This window comes from Xyrauchen texanus, chromosome 38 (assembly GCF_025860055.1).
Source record: "Xyrauchen texanus isolate HMW12.3.18 chromosome 38, RBS_HiC_50CHRs, whole genome shotgun sequence".
Lineage (NCBI taxonomy): Eukaryota > Metazoa > Chordata > Actinopteri > Cypriniformes > Catostomidae > Xyrauchen > Xyrauchen texanus.
Window position 1 is genome coordinate 15,307,202 of NC_068313.1, and position 24,913 is coordinate 15,332,114.

At 43.9% G+C, this 24,913-nt stretch overlaps 1 protein-coding gene across 2 annotated transcripts; it reads left to right on the forward strand.

Moving 5' to 3' along the window:
- Positions 1–237: 237 nt before the first annotated feature.
- Positions 238–24,207, forward strand: LOC127631748 (dual specificity protein phosphatase 14-like). 2 transcript variants are annotated; one of them, XM_052110055.1, is made up of 2 exons: positions 238–421; positions 23,083–24,207. In XM_052110055.1, exon 2 carries the CDS (start codon positions 23,091–23,093, stop codon positions 23,742–23,744), a length of 654 nt encoding a protein of 217 aa, XP_051966015.1. In that variant the 5' UTR covers positions 238–421; positions 23,083–23,090; the 3' UTR covers positions 23,745–24,207. The 2 variants fall into 2 exon arrangements, with proteins under 2 accessions (XP_051966015.1, XP_051966014.1); XM_052110054.1 differs by having other exon boundaries at positions 22,973–24,202.
- Positions 24,208–24,913: the final 706 nt, after the last annotated feature.

The window sequence follows — 24,913 nt, forward strand, 5'->3', positions numbered from 1 at the left end:
ACCAGTACAATTTCACCACCCTCATAAACACGCGGAGGCCCTTTAAATTCTCTAGGGCGCGTTTCACTCATTTGCACATGATGTTTGTTGTTCTGAATGTCTTGTTATATTTGTACACGAGTGTGGATCTTGATGAGTCAGTATGAGGACTGGCTGTAGTGTTGGACGGGGGAGGCGCTTCTGTGCTCTTTAAGCGTATGTTTTCCCAATATAACATTTCCTGCTGTCAGACACACGCTCCACAGCTATCGCGCGCACGCTTACCTCATCACAGGAAAACGCGTGGAGTTGTCACATTTTACGGAATAATCTCGAAATATCTGCTTGTTTGGTGCTGCTATTCAAATAAATTCTGCCTCTAATGAATTAATCAGTACATACTTTTAGAGGACGTTAACCTTCAGTGTTTTGAAGTTACCAGGTAAGTTAAGTCTGCTCTTTGCGGGGATTTGGAGCGGGTCAAAAAGACACGAGTAATCTAATTAAATACACTGGTGTTAACGCAACAATGTGAATTTAGTAAATGCAGCTGTTCTGATGTGTATGACTTTATGTCGCAAAAATGTACAAGTGTACTTCTCCGACTTATTTCGTATGTTACGCGCATTCATCTTTTAAAGAAAGAAAAAGAAAACGCTCGTGATACTTATCGTGCGCGGCGCAGAATAGTTGTCATTTTCCGTGACGTTTATTTGCCGTGTTCGCAATGATTTTCTGTGACTAGAGGTAGTTGTAACTAAATAGCAATTCTGATGCAAATTGTGTAGCCAACAGGTCGTCATCATGCCAGTTGTAGGTATTTTGTGGCAGCATGCGTTATAACGTTTTGGTAACATAATTTAGATGCCATATATGGACTGGAAGAGGTTGATGTGCATGAGTCAGACATCAGGCGCTAAATGCATTTAAATTGTATAATTTATATCTAAATTAAACGAATAAAACTAAAAAATATATATTTTTTTAATTAAATATTGCTCAAGTCAATTTAATGGGATTTTGTTATTAAGTTAAAATGCGTAATCTTAAAATTATTTGTATGAATTGCAGTAGCGTTTATTTATTTATTTATTTATTCCCCTTCCGGCTTCCCACAGCTACATAAAAAATATATATATTTAAAATTAATGACATGTCCAAGTTATAAGTTCACATATCCAAACTGATATTTTATTTAACTTAAAAATCATGTAAGCTGTAAACTAATGTCAGGTAATGGTTATAGACCTCCAAAGTGTGGCACAGAGAAGGAAAAGTTTAAGTTGCCAGGGATAGCGGTCATTTAACAAATATATTTGACCACAGAATGCTACATATTACTAATAAGAATAAAGTATTCCAGAATAAATCTGCTTTAACAGTGTCTAGATATTGGTTTCGGATATTGGAATAATTCAAATCAGTTGACAACAACTAAAAATTTGCAATTAAATATTTCATTTGTTTTTATAAAAAAAATATTTTGAAACCCCATTATTTTAAAAGGTAAATGACTGCTTGGCTTATTAGCCTGATAGTCTGTTGCCATCTTTAATATAGTAATATTATAGCTATTAACATTTTAAAATGTTAACAGTTTCACTGTTTAATGCTTTCAGTCTGAGCCACTTGTTGAATCAGCGTGGATTGTTTCATTAGGCCATTGACACGATTAAGCGGGTAGTGTAAACACGCTCAGGTTCAGTTTCCTGGTTTCCACATTTGGTGTGGAAGAAGGGTGGCCATTTTGGCCCTCGGGTTTCTCAGCAGGTGTTTATGGTTCCCTTAAATGCTGGCAGAGGTGGAATCAGACTCTGGGAGAATATCTTCATTGAGAGAGGTAGCATCCGAGACCTGCTGTACAGAATCTGTGATATCTGAATGTGTGGTGTTGACAGATCTAGAGACACACACTGATTGATGGGTCTGATGTGTGTGGTTGACATAGCAGCCCATTACTGTCATGCCAAGAATACATGTTCTCTCCAGCAGTCCACTGTGGAGAGAGTGAATTACTGTCTCTAGTAAAATAAATGGCTCGGCTTCCAATGAAGAAGACATTCATTTAAGATTGATTGATTGATTGCTAATAAGCTTGTAATCAACAGCCTTTTCATAGACACTCAAGCCAAAGTGCATCATTGATAAACACAAGTACATGTTCAAGTTTCAAGGAATAGATTACCCAAAAATGAAAATTCTGTCACCATGTACTTATTCTCATGTCGTTCTAAACCTGTGTGGCTTTCTTTTGAGGGACACAAAAAAAGAAGAAATGTTGAACAATGGTCACACTGCTCTTTTTCATACAATGAATGTATACAGTGAATAGGTGCTGTCAAATACCAAAAAAAGACAAAAAAGTACCATAAAACTAGTCCATGACTCATGCACCTAATGTAACCATATATTCCAAATTTAGTCATTATTAGCCAAATACATATTTCAAATCTTCTGAAGCCATATGATAGATTTGTGAAAAGCATTCCGAAATGTAGTCATTATTAGCTGAAAATCTTCCCTTCCAAATCTATTTTAAGTTTTAATGTCAGTGACAAAAATGCCACTGATTCTCACATGTCTTGTAACCAAACTCAACATGGCAAGTTTGAATATGTGGAAGTGCAAATTAGATTTGAGAGCTATGATGGAGGGGAAGATTGTCAGTGAATAACAACTTACATTTTGGTCTGTTGTTCCTCACACAAAGCTGTCATAGACTGTATGTTTTTTATGAAAAAGAATAGCTTGAATATTCTTCAGAATTACTCCTTTCGTGTTCCACTGAAGAAAGAAAATCATTTGGTTTTGGCCTCTGACGTTCCAAAATGTTCTGTTACTTTTCACACTCATGTCTCTCTCTCTTTCCAGTTGTCCACTCATTCTCTGAATAAATATCAGTGTACAGAGTGGTTGTCAACAGTGAGGCCTTTGACTCAATCAGCACTTTAGGTTACAGAAGTTCATCTTCACTGTTAGGCTATATATATCTGTATCTCATATATCTTTATCTTTGTTAGTCACTGGGTCACGGCAGCAACTAAGAACAGCTCACAAAATGTTCCTCTCTCAGCCGTACAGTCTGGAAATGGGCTTTCGCACCAATATAACATAAGCCAGGTGGACGCCAGATCAATTTTCCCCAAAAACACTCATGACACTGCCAAAATGACTGACCTTTTTTGTTAACAAGCTGAAAGCCATGAAGTAAAGTTTTTAGACCACCACACAAGGCATCCATGGGAACCCGGTGATACTGTTTAAGTGTGAAAAAATGAGTGACAGCCAGAGAGAGAGAGAGAGTGAGAAAGAGAGGGAGGGGGTGTATCCTGCTTGAGAGCATGTTTGAGAATGTAAATGACTGTAAATTGTGATCTGAGTCCCATGAGAATAGCAGGCAGGCTGTTATTCATTGATGTAGAGGAAGACTCAGGGAGACAACCGGCACAAACTGGGGCAGTAATTTTTATTAATGTAAATGCAAAATTGATCCAAGATGGTGGCGCGGTAGCACGCAGCGGCCACTCCGGATCCACAATGGTGCTATTTTTGTAAAAAAGCCCGACTTTTGCAGCACATGGACATCGGAGCAACCGGTGTTCGTGTCTACCATCGCCAGACACTACTAAAATATAAGACTCATGCAAAAACCAAGCTGCATGATGACCTGCAGGAGGCGCTACGCGTACTCGGCTTGCTGTGGAGACCAGGCCTCCAGTCCTCGGCGTCGCCTGATGCCGGTGGCCGGGGGAGAGGACGTCGTAAGCGGTGTGCGAGAAGCGAAGCGGCAAGAGGCGAGGGGTCCATGCTAGGCTAAAAACAAACCTTAGCCGGCCGGCTCTCCGTCTATCCTGCTCTCAGATGTTTGCTCCCTGGACAATAAACTGGACTATATCCGACTCCAGCAGGCTACGCAGCGTGAGTTTAGAGATTGCCGCGTCTTTGTTTTCACGAAGACGTGGCTCAGCGACAGAGTTCCGGATGCCGCCATTCAGCTAGACGGGCTCGCCTCGTTTCGTGCCGACAGAAATACAGCTCTCTGCGGTAAGACTCGCGGTGGTGGCTTGTGTGTTTACATCAACACGGAATGGTGCAAGAACTCTATGCTAGTCTCTAGTTACTGTTCATCGCTGTTGGAGATTGTGACTGTTAGATGCAGACCTTTTTATCTACCATGAGAATTCACCACTGTTTACATAACCGGAGTTTACATTCCCCCCAGCGCTAAAGCTAAGGAAGCACTCTGTGAACTGTATGGGGCTATGAGCGAACTGCAGAACGCTCACCCCGATGGACTGTTTATTGTCGCCGGAGATTTCAGCCATGCGAATCTCAAGACAGTGCTCCCTAAATTCCATCAGTATGTGGACTTTGCAATGAGAGGGGCGAACGCGCTTGATCTTGTTTACACAAACATCGCGAGGCGTGCACGGGCGGAGCCCCGCCCACACCTCGGCTACTCAGACCACATCTCTGTTATGTTAATTCCAGCATACAGACCGCTCGTCAGACGCACAAAACCGCTTCAGAAGCAGGTGAAAACCTGGTCAGCAGGAGCCATCTCTGCTCTTCAGGACTGTTTTGAGTGTACTGACTGGCACATGTTCAGGGAGGCTGCAACATATGGTGACTCTACCAACTTGGAGGAATACACAGCATCAGTGACCAGCTACATCAGCAAGTGCATTGATGATGTCACTTTCTCCAAGACCATCACCACATGCTCCAACGCCATGGATGACTGTGGAGGTGCGCACGCTGCTGAGGTCCCGAGACTCCGCCTTCAGAGCAGGCGATAAGGCAGCCCTAAGAACAGCTAGTGCCAAACTGTCACGGGCAATCAGAGAGGCAAAGCGCGCACATGCCCAGAGAATCCACAGTCACTTCCAGGACAGCGGTGACACGCGGCGCATGTGGCAGGGCATCCAGGCCATCACCAACTACAGGACAACATCAGTTACTTGTGACAAAGATGCCTCCCTTCCAGATGCGCTGAATGACTTCAATGCTAGGTTTGAAGTGCAGAACGACGTTGTGGCGAGGAAGACCACCCCTCCTCCCAGCGACCAGGTGCTCTGTCTTACCACGGCAGATGTGAGGAAAACTCTACGTAGAGTCAACCCACGGAAGGCTGCTGGACCAGACAACATTCCTGGCAAAGTGCTCAGAGGATGTGCAGACCAGCTAGCAGATGTTCTTACCGACATCTTCAACATCTCTCTGAGCAGCGCCGTCATTCCAACGTGCTTCAAGGCCACCACCATCATCCCCATGTCAAAGAAGTCTTCAGTGTCCTGCCTCAATGACTACCGTCCCGTCGCACTTACACCTATCATCATGAAGTGCTTCGAGAGGCTCGTCATGAGGCACATTAAGACCCAGCTGCCCCCCTCACTAGACTCACTGCAGTTTGCGTATCGTCCAAACCATTCAACGGATGATGCCATCACCACAACCCTCCATCTGGCCCTCACCCACCTAGACAATAAGGACTCATACGTTCGAATGCTGTTCATAGATTTCAGCTCAGCATTCAACACAATCATTCCCCAGCACCTGATTGGAAAGCTGAACCTGCTGGGCCTGGACACCTCCCTCTGCAACTGGATCCTGGACTTCCTGACTGGGAGACCTCAGTCAGTCTGGATCCGGAACAGCATCTCCACCACCACCACACTGAGCACTGGGGCCCCTCAGGGCTGTGTGCTCAGTCCACTGCTGTTCACTCTGCTGACTCACGACTGTGCGGCAATGCACAGCTCGAACCACATCATCAAGTTCGCCGATGACACGACCGTGGTGGGTCTCATCAGCAAGAACGACGAGTCAGCATACAGAGAGGAGGTGCAGCGGCTGACGAACTGGTGTAGAGCCAACAACCTGTCCCTGAATGTCAACAAAACAAAAGAGATGGTTGTTGACTTTAGCAGAGCACAAGGTGATCACACTCCGCTGAACATGGACGGCTCCTCTGTGGAGATCGTCAAGAGCACCAAATTCCTTGGTGTTCACCTGACGGAGAACCTCACCTGGTCTCTCAACACCAGCTCTATCACCAAGAAAGCCCGGCAGCGTCTCTACTTTCTTCGAATGCTGAGGAAAGCACATCTCCCACCCCCCATCCTCACTACATTCTATAGAGGGACTATTGAGAGCATCCTGAGCAGCTGCATCACTGCCTGGTTTGGGACTTGCACCGTTTCGAACCGCAAAGCCCTGCAGAGGATAGTGAGGACAGCTGAGAAGATCATTGGGGTCTCTCTTCCCTCCATCAAAGACATTTACAAAAAACACTGTATCCGCAAAGCAACCAGCATTGTGGACGACCCTACACACCCCTCACACAAACTCTTTACCCTCCTGCCATCTGGCAAGAGGTACCGAAGCATTCGGGCCCTCACGGCCAGACTGTGTAACAGCTTCTTCCCCCAAGCCATCAGACTCCTCAATACTCAGAGACTGGTTTGACACACACACACACGTCCTGAGTTGCACTTTAATTACTGTCACTTTATAACTGTCTGCTACCTCAATAACTATCTCATAGTATGTTATGTTTACATTTTTAGAAACTGTCATCTTTTTGCACTACTGTGTACTGGTCGGCGCTGCACTGTCTATTGTCCTGTTCATTGTCAGACATTTGTTGTACTGTCCCGTACTTTCCACATGTTTGCACGTGCACTTTATATAGGTATATTATATAGGTATTTTATTTTGTTGTGTTGTCTCATGTGGTCCTGTGTTGGTCCTTTGTTGTTTTTATGTAGCACCATGGTCCTGGAGGAACATTGTCTCGTTTTGCTGTGTACTGTACTAACTGTATATGGTTGAAACGACAATAAAAACCACTTGACTTGACTTGAAATACAGTAGCAGGCCACCAGGCACAAGGACACTGCCATAAATCGATGGTCCTCTTGCCACTTTAAAGTGTGCCAGGTCATTATGCATTACATGAATACTATGTGGTTCTACAAGTGTTTAAACATTTTGGGAGAGCACGTATAGGCCTGTGATTTAAAGGGCTGGATAATATATAGAATATTCATAACATATTTGCAATGATTTTGCACATCATATAAAATTAAGCAACATTGTGAATATTGTGAGGGTTTGCCTGCACTTATTATGGAACCACATAATTACATAGTAATTAAAGACCCCTGAAATTAAACAATTGATAAAGTGAATTGTGTGCATTGGTGTTGATGCATTGTACTTATAGTTAAAGGACCTGAATTTAATTACATCTGTAGTTACACAGTTAACCCTACACCAAACCTTACCCTACTCCTACTTCTAAACCTACCTGTACCTCAATATCAGCGGCAGCAAATATGAATCTTCCAAGAATTTTGCAGAACAACATGTAGTTACTCAATAAATAAAAATCAAATATTTCTTGTTTCAGGAGTATACAGTAAAAGCATTTAGACAGATCAAGTGAATTGCATTTCTGATTTAAAGGGATAGAAAAAGGGAAAATTAGACAGTCATCATTTACTCTATTCTTTCGCCTCATGTTGTTCCAAACCCGCATGACTTTCTCCCATGGAACACAAAAGGAGATTTTAGGAAAATTGTTAAAAACAAACAATCAGTCACCATTTATTTTCATTGCATCTTTTTTTGTCCATTCAATGAAAGTGAATAGTGACTGAAGCTGTCAGTTAGTAACATTCTGGATATGCCTAACATCTCCTTTTGTGTTCCACTAAAGGAAGTTGTGCGGGTTTGGAACAACGTGAGGGTGAGTAAATGATCAAGTATTTTTGGGGGCTTATTTAAGCTATCCCTTAAGCCCAAAGTATACTTCAATTGTCTGTCAAAGTATAATCCATTTGACGGTGCACGCATACACAGGCGGTTGGCGCATGTGTGATACGACTACTATGAGATGCCGGACAATTTCTCTTCAGGAGTTACCCATAAAGATGTTTTCATATGCCTTCAGACTCGAGTTATACAAATGCAGGCATCTCCTGACCTCTTCACACATGCGCTCTTGACGTGCATATCTACTGTTGTGGTTTTTGCCTTCGTCTCCTGTTATTGATTGGCTATTACATCATGTTCTATTTCATTTTACGGGCAAATTGGCGTCATTTGTTTTAGACATTTCTGTTGAAACAACGAATTGTGGGTTGTGAGTGCCCACAAAGGATACACCTCTTGCATGCTCCGAATTCCTGTGAAAGGAGGTCACATTTGAAGGCTGCATTTGAAGTGTCCTACACGCTTTTCTAAAACAAGACAGCCTCAATGGCATATGCGGCCGACAAATGTGCCCTCCGGAGGACACTGCTTTTGAGTGCTCAAGCACTCTGCTGATGATGAAAGTTGCGTCATGTGTCCTGTACCATTTGACCAAAGTTGGGAAGTTTAATTTATTAAAACATTTATTTTCATGAATCATTTCAAAATCATGCATGTGGCATTTTTCACATTTTAAAATATATTAATAAAGATATATGTTGGTAAATATTTTGTTTAGTGTGTATGAATGACAGTAATTCATTTCATTTAGTTCATTTAGTGAAAAGTAGGGTGGAAAACATGCCTTGATTATTTTAAACTAGATTTTTGTGATTGTAGTTCTTTAAACACTGACTAAATCTAAGACCTTATTCACGCTAGCGCCATCTTTGATTTTGTATGGGAATGACAACAAGGTTGTGAGGGATAGACCTACCATCTTTTCAAAGGCATGAACAGTATAAAGTTCCTAGATCACATCTGATTTTCAACAACTCATGTTGTCTGGAGTTCTTTGTATACTGAATGTTCTTGGACAGATATTTCATCATGTTTTGTCTGTGGAACGATCCAAAATTCACAATCGGGCAGGGACGCAACAAATACCCCCAACTATTAAGGGGGGTACATACCAAGCCTTGGTGGATTCAGGTTGTACTAAAAACTCCATTCATCAATGCTTGGTTAAAAATGGGGCATTGGAGGCAAATAATTGGTTGAAGGTGAGGTGTGTGCCTGGGTATATTAATGATATAGTGACCATCAACTTAATATTACAAAAGCATAATATTGATGTGGTGGTTAGTCCTCGCCTCACCATCCGCTAATTTTGGTAACTAATTGGCTGGCCTTTTGATCATTATTGAAGGGGTTATGAGTGGATGGGTCCTGTGAGAAAGTAAAGTTGTGTGCGGCATGCCGTGAATGTCAGCTAGTGAATCCGCCAGCCGCTCCAAAAGCACCATTGTGCCCCCTTCTGTTGATCGAGGTTCCTTTCAAACGAATTGGCATAGACCTCGTCGGGCCATTAGAACGGACAGCACATAGGCAACGCTTTGCATTAGTCCTGGTGCATTACACAATACAATATCCGGAAGCAGTGCTGCTGCACAACATCTCAGCTCACAGTGTTGAGGAGGCACTCTTCAAAATGATCTCCCGAGTGGGGATTCTGAAAGAAATTCTCACTGATCAGGGCACGCATTTTATACACTATGTGAGCTGTATGAATTATTGCATGTTAAATCGATTTGGACAAGCGTGTACCATCCACAAATGGATGGCTTGGTTGAACAATTTAATAAGACCTTTAAGAATATGATTCGTAAGTTTGTGCACAAAGATGCTCGGAATTGGGTAAGTGGCTCGAACCCTTGTTATTTGCAGTGCGATAGGTCCCGCAAGACTCCACGGGGCGTGTTAGACATAATGAAGGAAAATTGGGAGGAGGGACCTTTACAGAGCAAAAATGAAATTCAATACATTCTGGAACTGAGAGCAAAGCTCCACACACTTGTGTGACTATCACATGAGAAACCATGGAGAGAGGCAGTCCCCATATCCTTGCTGACGGTAGTTCCAGACAGGGAGGAGCTTGGACCAGAGGTGAATCTAAAAGACAATCAGTTCACCCCAGTCCCTTGTGGAGACCATCTCTTGCTGTCACAACAAAGGGTGTCAGGTTGCAAAATAATTTCTCTGGCATGTTCTCGCCTCTCCCCGGCCGCACTAATCTCATAAAAAACCACATCGAGACAACCCCAGGGGTAGTGGTACGTAGTCATCCCTACCGCTTAACCGAATAAAAAAAACTGGTATTACAGGAATGATTAAAGGCCATGCTTGATATGAGGGTAATAGAAGAATCCCACAGTGTTTGGGCCAGCCCGGTGATTCTGGTACCTAGTGCGATGGGCACAACTCACTTTTATTCGACATTGGATTTAACTAAGGGATATTGGCAGATCCCCTTAACACTGATGTCCTGTGAAAAAACAGCCTTCTCCACACCGTTTGGTTTATACCAATTTGTGACCCTTCTGTTCGGTTTGTTTGTGGCCCCTTCTATGTGTTTTCTGCTATTAATAAATTTAACTTTGAGTTGGATTCACTGTCTCCCGCTACCTCATTCCTTGAACCTTGATACAGAGGTTAGAGAGCACTTTTTTCACAAATATTTGGAGGGATTAAAGGCAGAAATGTGAAGCTTATAATTTTATAAAAGCACTTAGATTAATTCCTCTGTTACAATTCATGTATTATTTGAGCTGTAAAGTTGTTTAAATTGTCCTTTTTACAGTCATTTTAGGATTTTATGGTTTGTTAATATTTTATTGTCATGGCAACAAAGTTGTAAAATTGGCTACAACTTTACACAGAGAAGGTTTGTAAGTGATTTTATCACACTAAAATCATGTTAACATGCATATCATTTATGTCTTGTGAATATTTTAATGTTCAAAATTTGGCCCCTATTCACTTTCATTGTAAGTGCCTCCCTGATTTTTTTTTTTTTATAGAAAAGGAGAGACGAGTCAAATTTTTTTTTGTGGTAATCAATATCATGCCTCAAATGCTGTTGATTGATCTTAATTTGTATTGAACCTGGAACACTCCTCTAAGTTTGAGTTTTTAACGAGTGATCTACATGCTGGTTTTGGGAAACAGGTGTTCTCTTTCATCATCTTGTGGTCGAGATCCACCTATGGGAAGGGCATACGCACCTGACCTCTGTAGAAGCATCAAAAGTCTGGAAAGACAGGAGCACATGTCCAATGCCACTGTAAGGACCCACCCTTACCTGAAGGAATAAAAGGACCTGTCTGTGCTACTTTCATCAGTTGACATACACTTCTCGTGACCTCTATACAAAGTTCTCACAGCTCAACTGGTTTTTAAATTTGGCTCACTAAAATTTGGTCTCACTAAACAGTATGCAGGAGGACAAATCTTCAGAACAGCCTTCTCCAGGTGTGACTGCCAAAGGAGTTATTGACAGTTTGCTGTTTTATTCAGCTTGCAAGCCACCCATGCTTGGTGGCCATCAGTTCTTATGGCTGCCAACTTTCCTCATTGCCTTTTTTCCTGCATCTCGGCTAACTGCATATGATTTTGGTGAATCACTGTAACATGGCTCATCCCAAACCCACTCATTTTTTTTTTTATATAGAAAAGGAGAGACGAGTCAAATTTTTTTTTGTGGTAATCAATATCATGCCTCAAATGCTGTTGATTGATCTTAATTTGTATTGAACCTGGAACACTCCTCTAAGTTTGAGTTTTTAACGAGTGATCTACATGCTGGTTTTGGGAAACAGGTGTTCTCTTTCATCATCTTGTGGTCGAGATCCACCTATGGGAAGGGCATACGCACCTGACCTCTGTAGAAGCATCAAAAGTCTGGAAAGACAGGAGCACATGTCCAATGCCACTGTAAGGACCCACCCTTACCTGAAGGAATAAAAGGACCTGTCTGTGCTACTTTCATCAGTTGACATACACTTCTCGTGACCTCTATACAAAGTTCTCACAGCTCAACTGGTTTTTAAATTTGGCTCACTAAAATTTGGTCTCACTAAACAGTATGCAGGAGGACAAATCTTCAGAACAGCCTTCTCCAGGTGTGACTGCCAAAGGAGTTATTGACAGTTTGCTGTTTTATTCAGCTTGCAAGCCACCCATGCTTGGTGGCCATCAGTTCTTATGGCTGCCAACTTTCCTCATTGCCTTTTTTCCTGCATCTCGGCTAACTGCATATGATTTTGGTGAATCACTGTAACATGGCTCATCCCAAACCCACCTCACCTGCGAGCACCGGCAACCAGCAGTAGCCAACATGCCCTGCCACCGGCGGAGCCCTTATCTCAGCAAAAGATTTCCATCCTGTGCTTGGGTTTTAACATGATGAGGAAGCTCTCTTCTTTCCCAAAATTAGCCATTAGCCAAAGTAGCCATTGTTTGTCCTTACCTAGGAAACTCCTGCATTAGAGGCTTAAAGTAGCTACTACCCAAGGCAGCAAACTTGAGCATGACGACTCGGAGAGGGGAAATGGCAATGACCCTGCAACTCTGGGGGCCTCCCAGACATTTCACAGATGTGCCAACCAAACTGACAAAACACCAATTAGGAGAGGGATGTTAATGACAGAAAACTGCTGGGGCCACCACCCGGCCTAAAAAACAGCTCCTGCCTGTCCTCCCAGTGTGCGCGAAGCACATGAAGAACTACTCGAGAGATCCTCTTGACCTTGCGCATGGTCTTGCAGGCTTGGAAGTGAAGGACATTTCCGCCCACAGTATGGGTGACCCCCCTTACCTTCGAGCCGTCGATAGCCAGACACCTTGACCCCTCGCAGCCAGGTTTGCATGCCCCTCCAAAGCCTTCCTTTCTAACTAGATTGATCGCTTCTCCACCTCCATATTTCAGGGCTCGTACAGAGTGTCGACTTTCGCTGTTCGAGTTCTGAATGTTTCCTCCCTCCTTTCAGCCTACCAGGCTGAACTCGTGGAGGATATGGAACACTTTGAGAAGGGCTCCCATTTGACCACGTTGTGAAAGAAAATTGTTACGGTTGACTTGTTCTTGAGCGTAATGCCCGTCAGGCTGTCCAAGATTCTGGCCGATATATGCTGTTATCTGTCACCCTTGTTGTGGAATAAGTGGAGCCTGATCTCTTTACAGGAAACACCCTGGTATAAAATTTGTAATGCAGTTATATTTAATGTGTTATAGCTTAATTAAAGTTCAAATAACACAGAAGCAGATCATGTAAATAACTACAAACTCCAAAACTGGCATTTCTCTCTGCAGAACCTCTTCTATGAGTTGCATGGATTTCAAAATCTAAGAAGGAGAGATTGAAACTGCATCCGGCTAAGGCACACTGTCGTGGGGACACTCGTCCCTCGAGCACGCACGCTTAATGCAGCTAGATTTTAATGTGATGGCTCGCAAATTATTGAATCATAATATATATCACTGTGCATTTATTATTGTGAAGTAAATTGACATTACACAGCTTTATTAATAAGAGAGAGTTTGATTTTTTTGTGAGTTAAAGATGGATTGAAATGAACAGAAAGGTGAGAGAGGGTAATCTTCACCCCATTAAACACTGCAACAAAATACATGTTTTATTTGTTTTTGTTTTGGCTTGTTTTCCAATATTAATATCTAAAACTCCTTTAAAACAACATATGTTTTCTTTAGCAGCTATACTGCAGAAGCAATTTTTTTTCTCTGAGAATGTTGAATATAACATTAAAAATACAAATATTTAAAAATCCTTTAAAAAATAGATGCATTTATATGAGAAGCAGCATATAAGATATGTATACTTGCTTTTATAGAATAGAATAGATATAATTATATCTTGAATATAATTATATTTAGTCTTTACTGCACTCGCAGAAGTATAACCAAGTAAAAAAAAAACACATATACAAAATATACTTACAGTATATTTAAGATATGTTTTCTTAAAGCAAGTATAAATATCTTATAAACTCAGAAAAAAAGAAATGTCCCTTTTTCAGGACACTGTATTTAAAGATAATTTTGTAAAAATCCAAATAACTTTACAGATCTTTATCGTTAAGGGTTTAAACAATGTTTAACAAGCTTGTTCAATGATCCATAAACAATTAATGAACATACACCTGTGGAACGGTCATTAACAGCTTACAGATGGTACGCAAATAAGGTCATAAAAACTTAGGACACTAAAGAGACATTTCTACTGACTCTGAAAAACGTCTCGGGTTACATTTGTAACCCTTGTTCCCTGAAAAAGGCGGAACGAGATGTTGCGCTGCTAAGCGCTACGGGGGAACAGCTTTCGCTGTGAGCCAAGCTGAAATAATGTGTGGAGCACGTCAATGAACATTGACCGGAATTTATAGCCTCGGTTGATGTAATCATTAGATGCACCTGAGGCCAGGCTATAAATGTATACGCCACCAGGTGTCGCCAGATACTTCTTTTGAAGAGCAATCCTGGGACGCCCCAGTGCGGCAAAGCAGCGCAACATCTCGCTCCGCTTTTTCAGGGAACAAGGTTTACACATGTAACCCGAGACGTTCCCTTTACAAAAGGCTTCACTTTGATGTTGCGCTGCTAAGCGCCACGGGAACGCAATACCCACGCCGCTGCACTTGGGGCTGTCCGACCCCTACGGTTGTGCAGTGTACTCACAAAAACGCGAGAGGTCTCAGACATGAGCTTGAGATGTCGACTCAAGGGCATAAGAGCCCGGAGTAGCATAAACATCTAAACCATTCAATTTTGATGAATGTGTGTGGAGAGGACCAGCCTGCCGCATCACAAACTTGTTCAGGCATGAGCTGAGATGTCGACTCAAGGGCATGAGGGCCCGGAGTGCAGAACATCCAAACTAAAAAGTCCAATGAATGTGTGCGGCGAGGACAACCTGCCGCATCACAAACTTGTTTAGGCATGGGCTGAGATGTCGACTCAAGGACATAAGAGTCCGGAGTAGCAAAGCATCTAGCCCATAAAGTTCGATGAATGTGTGCTAAGAGAACCCTATCGCAACACAAACTTGCCATAAAACTGATGAATGTGAGCGAGAGGACCAGCCTGCCGCGATCACAAACTTGCTCAGGCATGAGCTGAGATGTCGACTCAAGGGCATAAGAGCCCGGAGTAGCAAAGCATCTAACCCATAAAGTTCGATGAATGTGTGCTAAGAGAACCCTATCGCAACACAAACTTGTCATGAAAACTGATGAATGTGAGCGGAGAGGATCAGCCTGCCGCATCACAATCTTGTTCAGGTATGAGCTGAGATGTCGACTCAAGGGCATAAGAGCCCGGAGTGGCAAAACATCCAAACTAAAAAGTCCAACGAATGTGTGCGGAGGGGACAACCTGCCGCATCACAAACTTGTTTAGGCATGGGCTGAGATGTCGACTCAAGGGCATAAGAGCCCGGAGTAGCAAAGCATCTAGCCCACAAAGTTCGATGAATGTGTGTGAAGAGAACCCTATCGCAACACAAACTTGTCATAAAGACTGATGAATGTGAGTGGAGAGGACCAGCCTGCCGCATCACAAACTTGTCCAGACATGAGCTTGAGATGTCGACTCAAGGGCATAAGAGCCCGGAGTGGCAAAACATCCAAACTATAAAAATCTAATGAATGTGTGCGGAGAGGACAACCTGCCGCGATCACAAACTTGCTGCAGAGGGAGACCTCTAGCCAAGGTTTTAGAGGAGGAGTGCCCTCTGGTAGAGTGCGCCCTGAAACCTACTGGCGAAGCTTGACTGCGCCACTCGTGAGGCCCGGCAATAATGAGGATGCCTCTTTGAGGGCACCCCGCCCACCAAGCCGTGGCAAACCGCAGTGGCCAAATACAGCCTGGCAGTGGCGAGGCAAGTGCCCGCTGACAGTTCTTTCTACAGAAAATCCAGAACTGAAGCAAACTGGCAGTTAGCTGGTTCTGTAATAAGAACTTTAGCAGAAGGAAACGCATGCAGGCGCATTTGCGCTTTACTGCTCAGCCCTCCCGAGGGGAGGGGGACTGGGCCACTCGGGAGAAGTAGAGGAGACATTGCGCTATCAACAGAGGCTAAGAGGTCCTCTTCTGCCCTGTAAAATCTACCCAGATCAGTTCCAAGTGGAGGGAGCCCTAGCACTTGAAATGCTCTCGATGACCTCAAGGATGAGAAGGTCCTCCCTGTTCGAATCGCCCAAGGCGAGCCGCCGAGGAGAGGAATTAACTCCGAGAAACATATCCTGTTCGGCCAGCTTAGCCATTATTAGGAGGCAAGACCCTTGCTGGTGAACATTGCCAAGACTCCCGGAGCAGAGAAACTGGGAGAGAAACACATACAGAGGCATTCTGGGTCATGTATGTGTCTTAACGCCCAGACCCAAGGGGGCTGGGTGATTTCAGGGAGAAGTAGAGGAGACATTGCGCTTATTCATAGAGGCTAAGAGGTCCTCTTCTGCCCTAAGATCTCACCCAAACTTGTTCCAAGTGGAAAAAGCCCGGCATTTAAAAAGGTCTCGATAACCTCAGGAGAGAGCCCTGTGTCCCTCAGTTGGTACCCTTAGGGGCCAAACATGAAAGATTCCACAATTTGGGGCATGGATGAAATATTGCCCTGTGCCTGAGATAGAAGATCCTTCCTGTTCGAATCACCCAAGGCGAGCCGTCGAGGGAAGAGATTAGCTCCAAGAACCAAGCCCTGTTTGGCCAGCTGGTGCTATCAGTAAGAGGCAAAAACCCTTGCTGGCTGAACTCTGGGCAACTACTACCTTAGGGTGGAGTTCTTAACTCCCCGCTGGTATTTCCTGTCTGGACCGTGAATCTGCTCCTCAGATAACGGGCATCCAGGGATATAACTGACCTGAGTGACAGGAACTTACCCTGGGCCCTAAGGAGAATCCGACGTGTCAGAAATACAGCTGACAAGAACGTGGGTCTCCTTGAAGATTTATGTAAGAGGCTACTGCTGTATTGTCCACCACGACCAAGACATGGCAGCCTCAGGAGGAGGTATTTCAGGGCCAGAAATACAGCCATCAACCCGAGACAGAGACTGTGACAACCGAGCTGATGACCCTCCTATCCCCTTAAGCTGGACTGACCACTTAAGGCTGCTACCCCACCCATCAGGGAGGCGTCTGTCGTTAGCAGTCTGCGACAACAAGACGCACCTAGAGTGGGACCCAAGGCAGAAAACCGGGTCTGAACCACATAGGAAGGGAACGAAGCCTGAGGCGCAGAACCCTATTTAGCCCAGGAGTTTTGGCCCTTGGAAGAAATCCCCTGGCTTTTGGCCACAACAAAAACGGTCTCATGAGCAGAAGGTCCAGAGGGATCACCGTGGACGCGTTCAGCCCTGAGACCTGGAAATCGTTGGTACTGATAACAGTGCAACCTTGACCTAGCCTGACTTTGCTCAGGGTGATCTGAATGGACTCAATCCTAGCTGGAGACAGTTGTGCCCGCGATTGAGATTGAACTCCATACGATGCCCCGATAGACAGTGTTCTGAGTGGGAGAGAGGACGCTTTTCTTGGCGCTGAGCCTCAACCCCAGAGAAACAGATGAGCTAAGACGATGTCCCTGTGCTGAACTGCCAGTTCCTGAACTGCACTAGGATCAGCCAGTCGCTCTACGTAATTCAGAATGCAGATGCCCCGAGTCGCAAGGAGCCAGCTACATCATGCATTGTGAATGTGCGGGTAAAAAGGGCTAGGCTGAGTGAAAGAACCTGACCCTGGAAGACTTCGCCTCGAAGTGAACCTCAGGAACTTTCCATGTTGTGGCAGAACTTCTAAATGAAGTATAGAATTGCGCCATAAGATCGATGGTGACCAGCCAAACGAAGTTGTAGGGCTTGAGACACGACCGCCTTGACAGGCATCATCTTGGACTTGAACACCCACGGGTAGTTCAAGCTTTAAGATCTAAGCCAGACGCCACCCCTCACCCTCCATGGGAAACGGAAGTATTTAGTGTAATAACCTAATCTCTCTCTGGAAGGGGAACACATACCATGGCCCCTTTAACCAGGAGATTGAGTTTTTTTGTTTTTACAAAAAGAAACCGGTTTACGGTAGTGAGAACACGCCGTTGAAACACGGAAAAGTGGCGAGAGAATTAAATCCTGACGCTCTTATAAGACCCACAGAAAAGAATATATCCGCCAGAAGTTTCCACGCTGCCAGGATCTCTGAGATGGGTATTATATTTTAACACTTCCTGTTGAGGGTTGTCGGGTGTTTCAGTGTCCTGAATAAAATGCAGGAACAGCTGAAAACACCCGATTTTGACGGAAGCCTCTGCAACCCGAAACACCAAGAGGTGGCGGAATGGAGGGGCTTCGAGGGGGTACTGGGAGGGTGAAGTGAAGCACGCGCCCGTCCCGAGGGGAGCTACCCCTAATCTAGGCGCAAGACCGCCAGGGTTTTCTCTTACTAGAATTTATAGTCCTGAGGTCTTGCTTCGGGTTGGCGAGGGCGGCGAGACTGTCCCCAATCCCTGGGAGGAGGAGCACGACTCGCCACGCTTTGCTTTTGAGCCTCCCTTCAGTCAGGACCGAGGTGGGTCTGAGGCTTGCTTGTCAAGCGCAGAACCCACACTCAGGTCGTCCAGGAGGTCAGCCTGGTACGCCTGAAAAACAGCATAGTGTGCAGAGCAGCACCAGCCTGACCTGCTGCTTGATAAGCCCTTCCCACTAAAGTGGAGGTTGTCCTACAAGGCTTTGAGCGGAGAGAGGGCTTTAAGTGACGATGCCGAGCCCGGCGAGAGATAGCCCTCAAGCCGCCTCTTCGACCGGGCGGCATCACTGAATACCCCCGTGCCTCAGCACCCACGTATAGTCGAATATAATGACGCCGAGGGTATGTGAACACGGAAGAATATATATATATATATTTCTATATATATATATATTTTTATATATATATATATATATATATATATATATATATATATTATATTATTTATTTTTTTTTATTTTATTTTTTAGGGTTCTCCATGAGAGAAAAAGCTCTTCATGGAGGTTATCAAAGAAAGGGAAGGGACCCATGAGGCGCTCCTTTCTTAGACTGGAAGATAAAATCTATCCCCTAATTTGGAGCGCTTGGGGTCTCTTTTTCACGTGGCCAGTCCAATCTGGCAACCGCACGAGTAACAACATCGAGCAATTCCTCCGTGATATTTTTTTATCGCGGACGGAAAGCTCGGAGGCGGAAGAGAATTGCGATCCACCTCATGATCCGAAGAAGCGCCGAACGCCGCCGAGATCATGTGAAGGACCAGCTGGGTTTGGGGAGAGAGTGAGAGAAAGGGATCAACCCATCTCTTGCTCCTCAGCCAAATCCATGCACGAGCCCCACGTAACGCATCTTTTCGTGAGTGCTGACTCCGAAGCAAGCGTAGGCGAGCACGACGCACTCTGCCTGTTAAAGCAAATCGCAGTGCTCGCGACCGCCCTGCTGCAACGCCAGAGCAGCGTGCTCTTACCCCCAAACAAACAGCAAAAACTGATGTGTGCCGCCTTCAGCTATAGAGCGAGAAGAGAGGAACACGCACCGCTTGCTTTCAGTCATTCTGTCTTTTTTTTTTTTAAATATATATATAATATTTTCTAAACAGAAGAGAAAAATAGAACAACATTCACTGCACACTGCCTAACTGATTCTATCTCCTAACAGAGGAAAGAAAGTTTTGACAGGGTGTGTGAAACACACAGAAACAGAATTGCTCTGAAAAAAGAGTTTCTGACGACACCTGGTGACGTATCCATTTATAGCCTGGCCTCAGGTGCATCTAATGATTACATCAACCGAGGCTATAAATTCCGGTCAGTGTTCATTGACGTGTTCCACACATTATTTCAGCTCGGCTTACAGCGAAAGCTGTTCCCCCGTAGCGCTTAGCAGCGCAACATCAAAGTGAAGCCTTTTGTAAAGGGAACATCAAAATAAAGATATCCAGGGTCCCTGATCATCTGCATGAAGATGCCTTAGGCATACTGCATGGAGGCATGAGGACTGCAGATGTGGCCAGTGCAATAAATTGCAATGTCCGTACTGTGAGATGCCTAAGACAGCGCTACAGGGAAACAAGAAATACAGCTGATCGTCCTTGCAGTGGCAGACCACGTGTAACAACACCTGCACAGGATCGGTACATCTGAATATCACACCTGCGGGACAGGTTCAGGATGGAAAAAACAACTGCCTGAGTTACACCAGGAACGCACAATCCCTCCATCAGTGCTCAGGCTGTCTGCAATAGGCTGAGAAAGGCTGAACTGAGGGCTTGTAAGGCAGGTCCTTACCAGACATCACAAGCATCAACGTCGCCTAGGGGCACAAAACCACCTTCACTGGACCAGACATGACTGGCAAAAAGGGCTCTTCACTGATGAGTCATGATTTGTCTCACCAGGGGTGATGGTCGGACTCGCGTTTATCGACGAAGGAATGAGCATTACACCGAGGCCTGTACTCTGGAGCGGGATCGATTTGGAGATGGAGGCTCCGTCATGGTCTGGGGTGGTGTGCCACAGCGTCATCGCACTGAGCTTGTTGTCACTGCAGGAAATCTCAATGCTGTGTGTTACAGGGAAGACATCCTCCTCCCTCATGTGGTAACTTCCTGCAGGCTCATCCTGACATGACCCTCCAGCATGACTATGCCACCCGCCATACTGCTCATTCTGTGCATGATTTACTGCAAGAGAGGAATTTCAGTGTTCTGCCATGGCCAGCGAAGAGCCCTTCTCAATCCCAATGAGCATGTCTGGGACCTGTTGGATCGTAGGGTGAGGGCTAGGGCCATTCCACCCCAAAAATGTCCGTGAACTTGCAAGTGTCTTGGTGTAAAAGTGGGGTAGAATCTCACAGTAAGAACTGGCAAATCTGGTGCAGTCCATGAGGAGGAGATGCACAGCAGTACTTAATGCAGCTGGTGGGTCACACCAGATACTGACTGTTGTTTTTGAGGGGGAACCCTCTCTATGGAGAGTGGCGACTCCACCCACAAGTTTCACACCAAGCACAATGCATGGCCTCTTCTCCCTGCTTTGTTATGTTTATGGGATATAAAGGCTACTAATATTATATAGCATGTGTCAGGCACTGCCTTTAATTAGGAGACCATAATTTTGGCTGACAGCATCTCCTTATGAGTGTATAGCGCAAGGTGGGTCTCGAACATGAGATGATGAAAGAGAACAATAGGTTATTTATTCTGTAACCCCAGTTCTCTGAAACATTGAGTGGATAGGAGCATTTGCCTCGAGGTCAGATGCCTTCTCAAATAAATGCTGCCTTTTTAAGTTTAGATAAAGATTGTGAGTTAACGCCTTACTTTACACAAAGTCTTATGTCCTCAGTATTTGCGGGACGTCCTTTTCAATATTCTTTACAAACATTTTACAGACACACTCATTGATGCTTTTCACAGCCGCTTAAATGTTTGTATTCCCCAATTTACAATTTTTAATTTACAAATAACTCTTATTTGTTTTTATTAGCATATATATATATATATATATATAGACACACACACACACATATACATCTATACACTGATGAGCCAAAACATGACCACATGCCTAATATACTATTGGTCCTCCATGTGCTGCCAAAATTGCACTGACCCACAGAGGCATGGACTCTACAAGACCCTAAAGGTGTCCTGTGGTATCTGGAACCAAGAAATTAGGAGCAGATCCTTCAAGTCCTGTAAGTTGCAAGGTGAAGCCACCATAGATCGGCCTTGTTGGTCTAGCACATCCCACAGATTCTCAATCGGATTGAGATCTGGGGAATAAGGAGGCCAGGGCAACACCTTGAACGCTTCATCATGTTTCTCAAACCATTCCCAAACAATATGTGCAGTGTGGCAGGGCGCATTATCCTGCTGAAAGAGGCCACTTCCATCAGGGAATACCATTTCCATGAAGGGGTGTACCTGGTGTGCAATGATGTTTAGGTAGGTGGCACGTGTCAAATTTACGTCCACATAGTAAATGGCCGGACCCAGGGTTTCCCAGCAGAACATTGCCCAGAGCATCAAACTCCCTCCACTGTCTTCCCACAGTGCATCCTGGTGCCATGACTTCCCCAGGTAAACAGCACACATACACGGCCGTCAACGTGATGTAAAAGAAAACGTGACTCATCAGATCAGACAGCCTTCTTCCACTGTGCCAAGGTCTAGTCCCGACACTTGTGTGCTCATTGTAGGCACTTTCAGTGGACAGGGCTATGCAGCCCCATATGCTGCAGGGTGAGATGCACTGTGTGTTGTGACACATTCCTCCCATAACCATCATTAACATTTTCTGTGACTTGTGCCACAGTAGACCTTCTTTTGGTTCGGGAATGGGATAGCCTTCATTACATTTGCACATTGATAAGCCTTGGAGCGCCCAATACCCTGTCGCCGGTTTGTTCCTTTTCGGACTGCTGTCAGAAGGTACTCACCATTCTGACTCAGTCGTCTGGCTATAACAATTTGTCCCTTGTCAAAGCCACTCAGGTCTGTACTCCTGTCCATTTCTCCTGCATTCAACATGTCGACTACGAGAACTGATTGTTCGCTTACCATCTAATCTACCCAGACCTTGACATGTGGCCTTGTGAGGAGATGATACATTTTATTCTCTTCTCCTATGTGGTCATAATGATTTGGTTCATTAGTATATACATTTATATAGCATTAATACTGCATGACATCACACAATGTAGTATGCTAAATTGTACATTTTATTTTTCATATTTCACTTTATAATTTAATCACATTTTAGTTTGTGTACATATTTCACATTATATAAATTTATATGATGTTATGAAATTGCATTTTCAATAATGATAGAAGCTGTTGTCACAGTTTAAAAAAATCATACACTGGTACACACATTTTTCACTACATAACTCAGTTTAGGGTTAACTTTAGGGTTAGGTATCTGAATATTTACTAGCCAGTGGCTAATAACAGAGACAATTTAGTTGCATAGCATGAAATTTAGTTGCATATGCAAGTGATTTACTTGCAAATAGAGGGCTGCTGTATTAAATTATTTGCATCAACAAAAATAACTAACTTTTGGCACCACCCTGTAAACATTTCCGTATGTTTAATAACACAGATCAGTCTGGTTGGCTTGCCATCTGAAGGTGAGACTAGTGGCTAAATGACTACTTTTTTCAATGAACTTGTATTCCTCTTGGTTTGTTTTAGATACGTCCAATGGTCTGTGTGATATCACCAGTTGCTTTAAGATGAACAAAGAGAACTGAAAGGCATCCTGGCTCTTCCTCAAGCTCTCTATTTCTCCATCTCCTGCCTAGGCTCCTCTATGGGTTCCCGAAGTCAGGGGTTCTTTCACCACTCATATAACCATCATCACCACCACCATCATCATCACCGCAGTTCAGTAATGCCTACAACTGTGCCTCGACTGGTGCCTGAGACCAGCAGCCTGTTGGGTGGCATTGCCCAGATCACTCCTTCCTTGTTCATTGGACGTGGGAATGTGGCGTCCAACCGCAGTCTCCTCCTGTCCAAAGGAATTACCTGTGTGGTGAATGCCACCATTGAGCTGCCCAACTTCAACTGGCCGCACATGGAGTACATGAAGGTGCCACTGGCCGACATGCCCCATTCTCCGATCTCACTTTATTTTGACAGTGTTGCTGATAAGATCCAAAGCGTGGGCCGTAAACAGGGAGCTGTCCTGGTGCATTGCGCGGCTGGGGTGAGCCGTTCCGCCTCGCTTTGTTTGGCTTACCTCATGAAGTACCACAGAGTTTCCCTGGCTGAGGCCCACGCTTGGGTGAAGGCCCGGCGACCCGTCATTCGCCCTAATGGAGGATTCTGGCGACAACTTATTGAGTATGAGAGGAAACTGTTTGGCAGGAACTCTGTGAAAATTATCCAGACACCATATGGGGTCATACCAGACATCTATGAGCGGGATCGTAGAAACCCGGTACCTTACTGGGGCTTGTGAAGAGGGGTTTGGCTCAAGAGTAGAGTATCAAAATGTCAGATAACTGATCTCTGTCTCCCATCATCTTCACACCTCTTTACCTCCGGTGAGAGGATCAAGTGACATGCAAGTGCTGGCTTGAGAGTTTGTGTCCACTTTCTTATGAGATTAGGAGAGAAAGGGTCATTTTTAATGCTGAACTGATTCCCCTCAAGAGCATACTGCTCAGGAAAACTGGTAGCATTTGAAACAACAGCAACAATGAAAACTTTGTATTCCAGTGCTTATTTAATATCTTGTTCAGAAGAAATTACTAAAAAAGACAGACACGAGTTTTGCAAGGTTTTAAGAGACATAAAACTGTTTAACAGATGGACACTACAATTTTATTTCAGTTTTCAGATTCCATATTGAATGATGTGTTATTGAATGTAAAAGAAAATGTCATATATAAAGAGCAATTCTGGGATATAAAATAGCAGTGCTTTAAAACATTTTGAAAGCTTTGGAATGTTTATTTCATAACATGCAGATTAAATATCGCAGTCACTGTCAAGCCATGATACAAACAATGATAATATTTTTGTCTATTTGTGCTTAAAATTTATTTTTATTTAATTCTATTAATCATTATTTTATGTAGTGAAGCAGTAATTATACAGTAACTAGAGATGACATCTATAAAAAAGTTTTACAATTAATGTAAAAAAAAAATTAAAAGTGTTCAGATTTAATTAGTGTTAAATATTTTAATGTTGTTTTTATGTTCTTAAATACATAAACTGTTTATCAATGTAATGTTTAATTTTCTAATATGTACAAATTACAGCAAAACTACATAAACGTCCATACATGTAAAGTACACCGATCAGCCACAACATTAAAACCACCTGCCTAATATTGTGTAGATCCACCTTGTGCCGCCAAAACAGCGCCAACCTGCATCTCAGAAAAGCATTCTGAGATTATATCCTTCTCACCACAATTGTACAGAGCAGTTATCCGAGTTACCGTAGACTTTGGCCAGACTGGTTCGAACTGACATTCTCTGTTGACCTCTCAAATCAACAAGACATTTCCATCCACAGAACTGCCGCTCACTGGATGTTTTTTGTTTTTGGCACAATTATTTTTATTTATATACAGGAGATCAGCAGTTACAGAAATACTCAAACCAGCCTGTCTGGCAC

Excerpts from the sequence above, each read along its gene's own strand:
- LOC127631748 (XM_052110055.1), top strand. The coding sequence starts at position 23,091 with ATGGGTTCCCGAAGTCAGGGGTTCTTTCACCACTCATATAACCATCAT.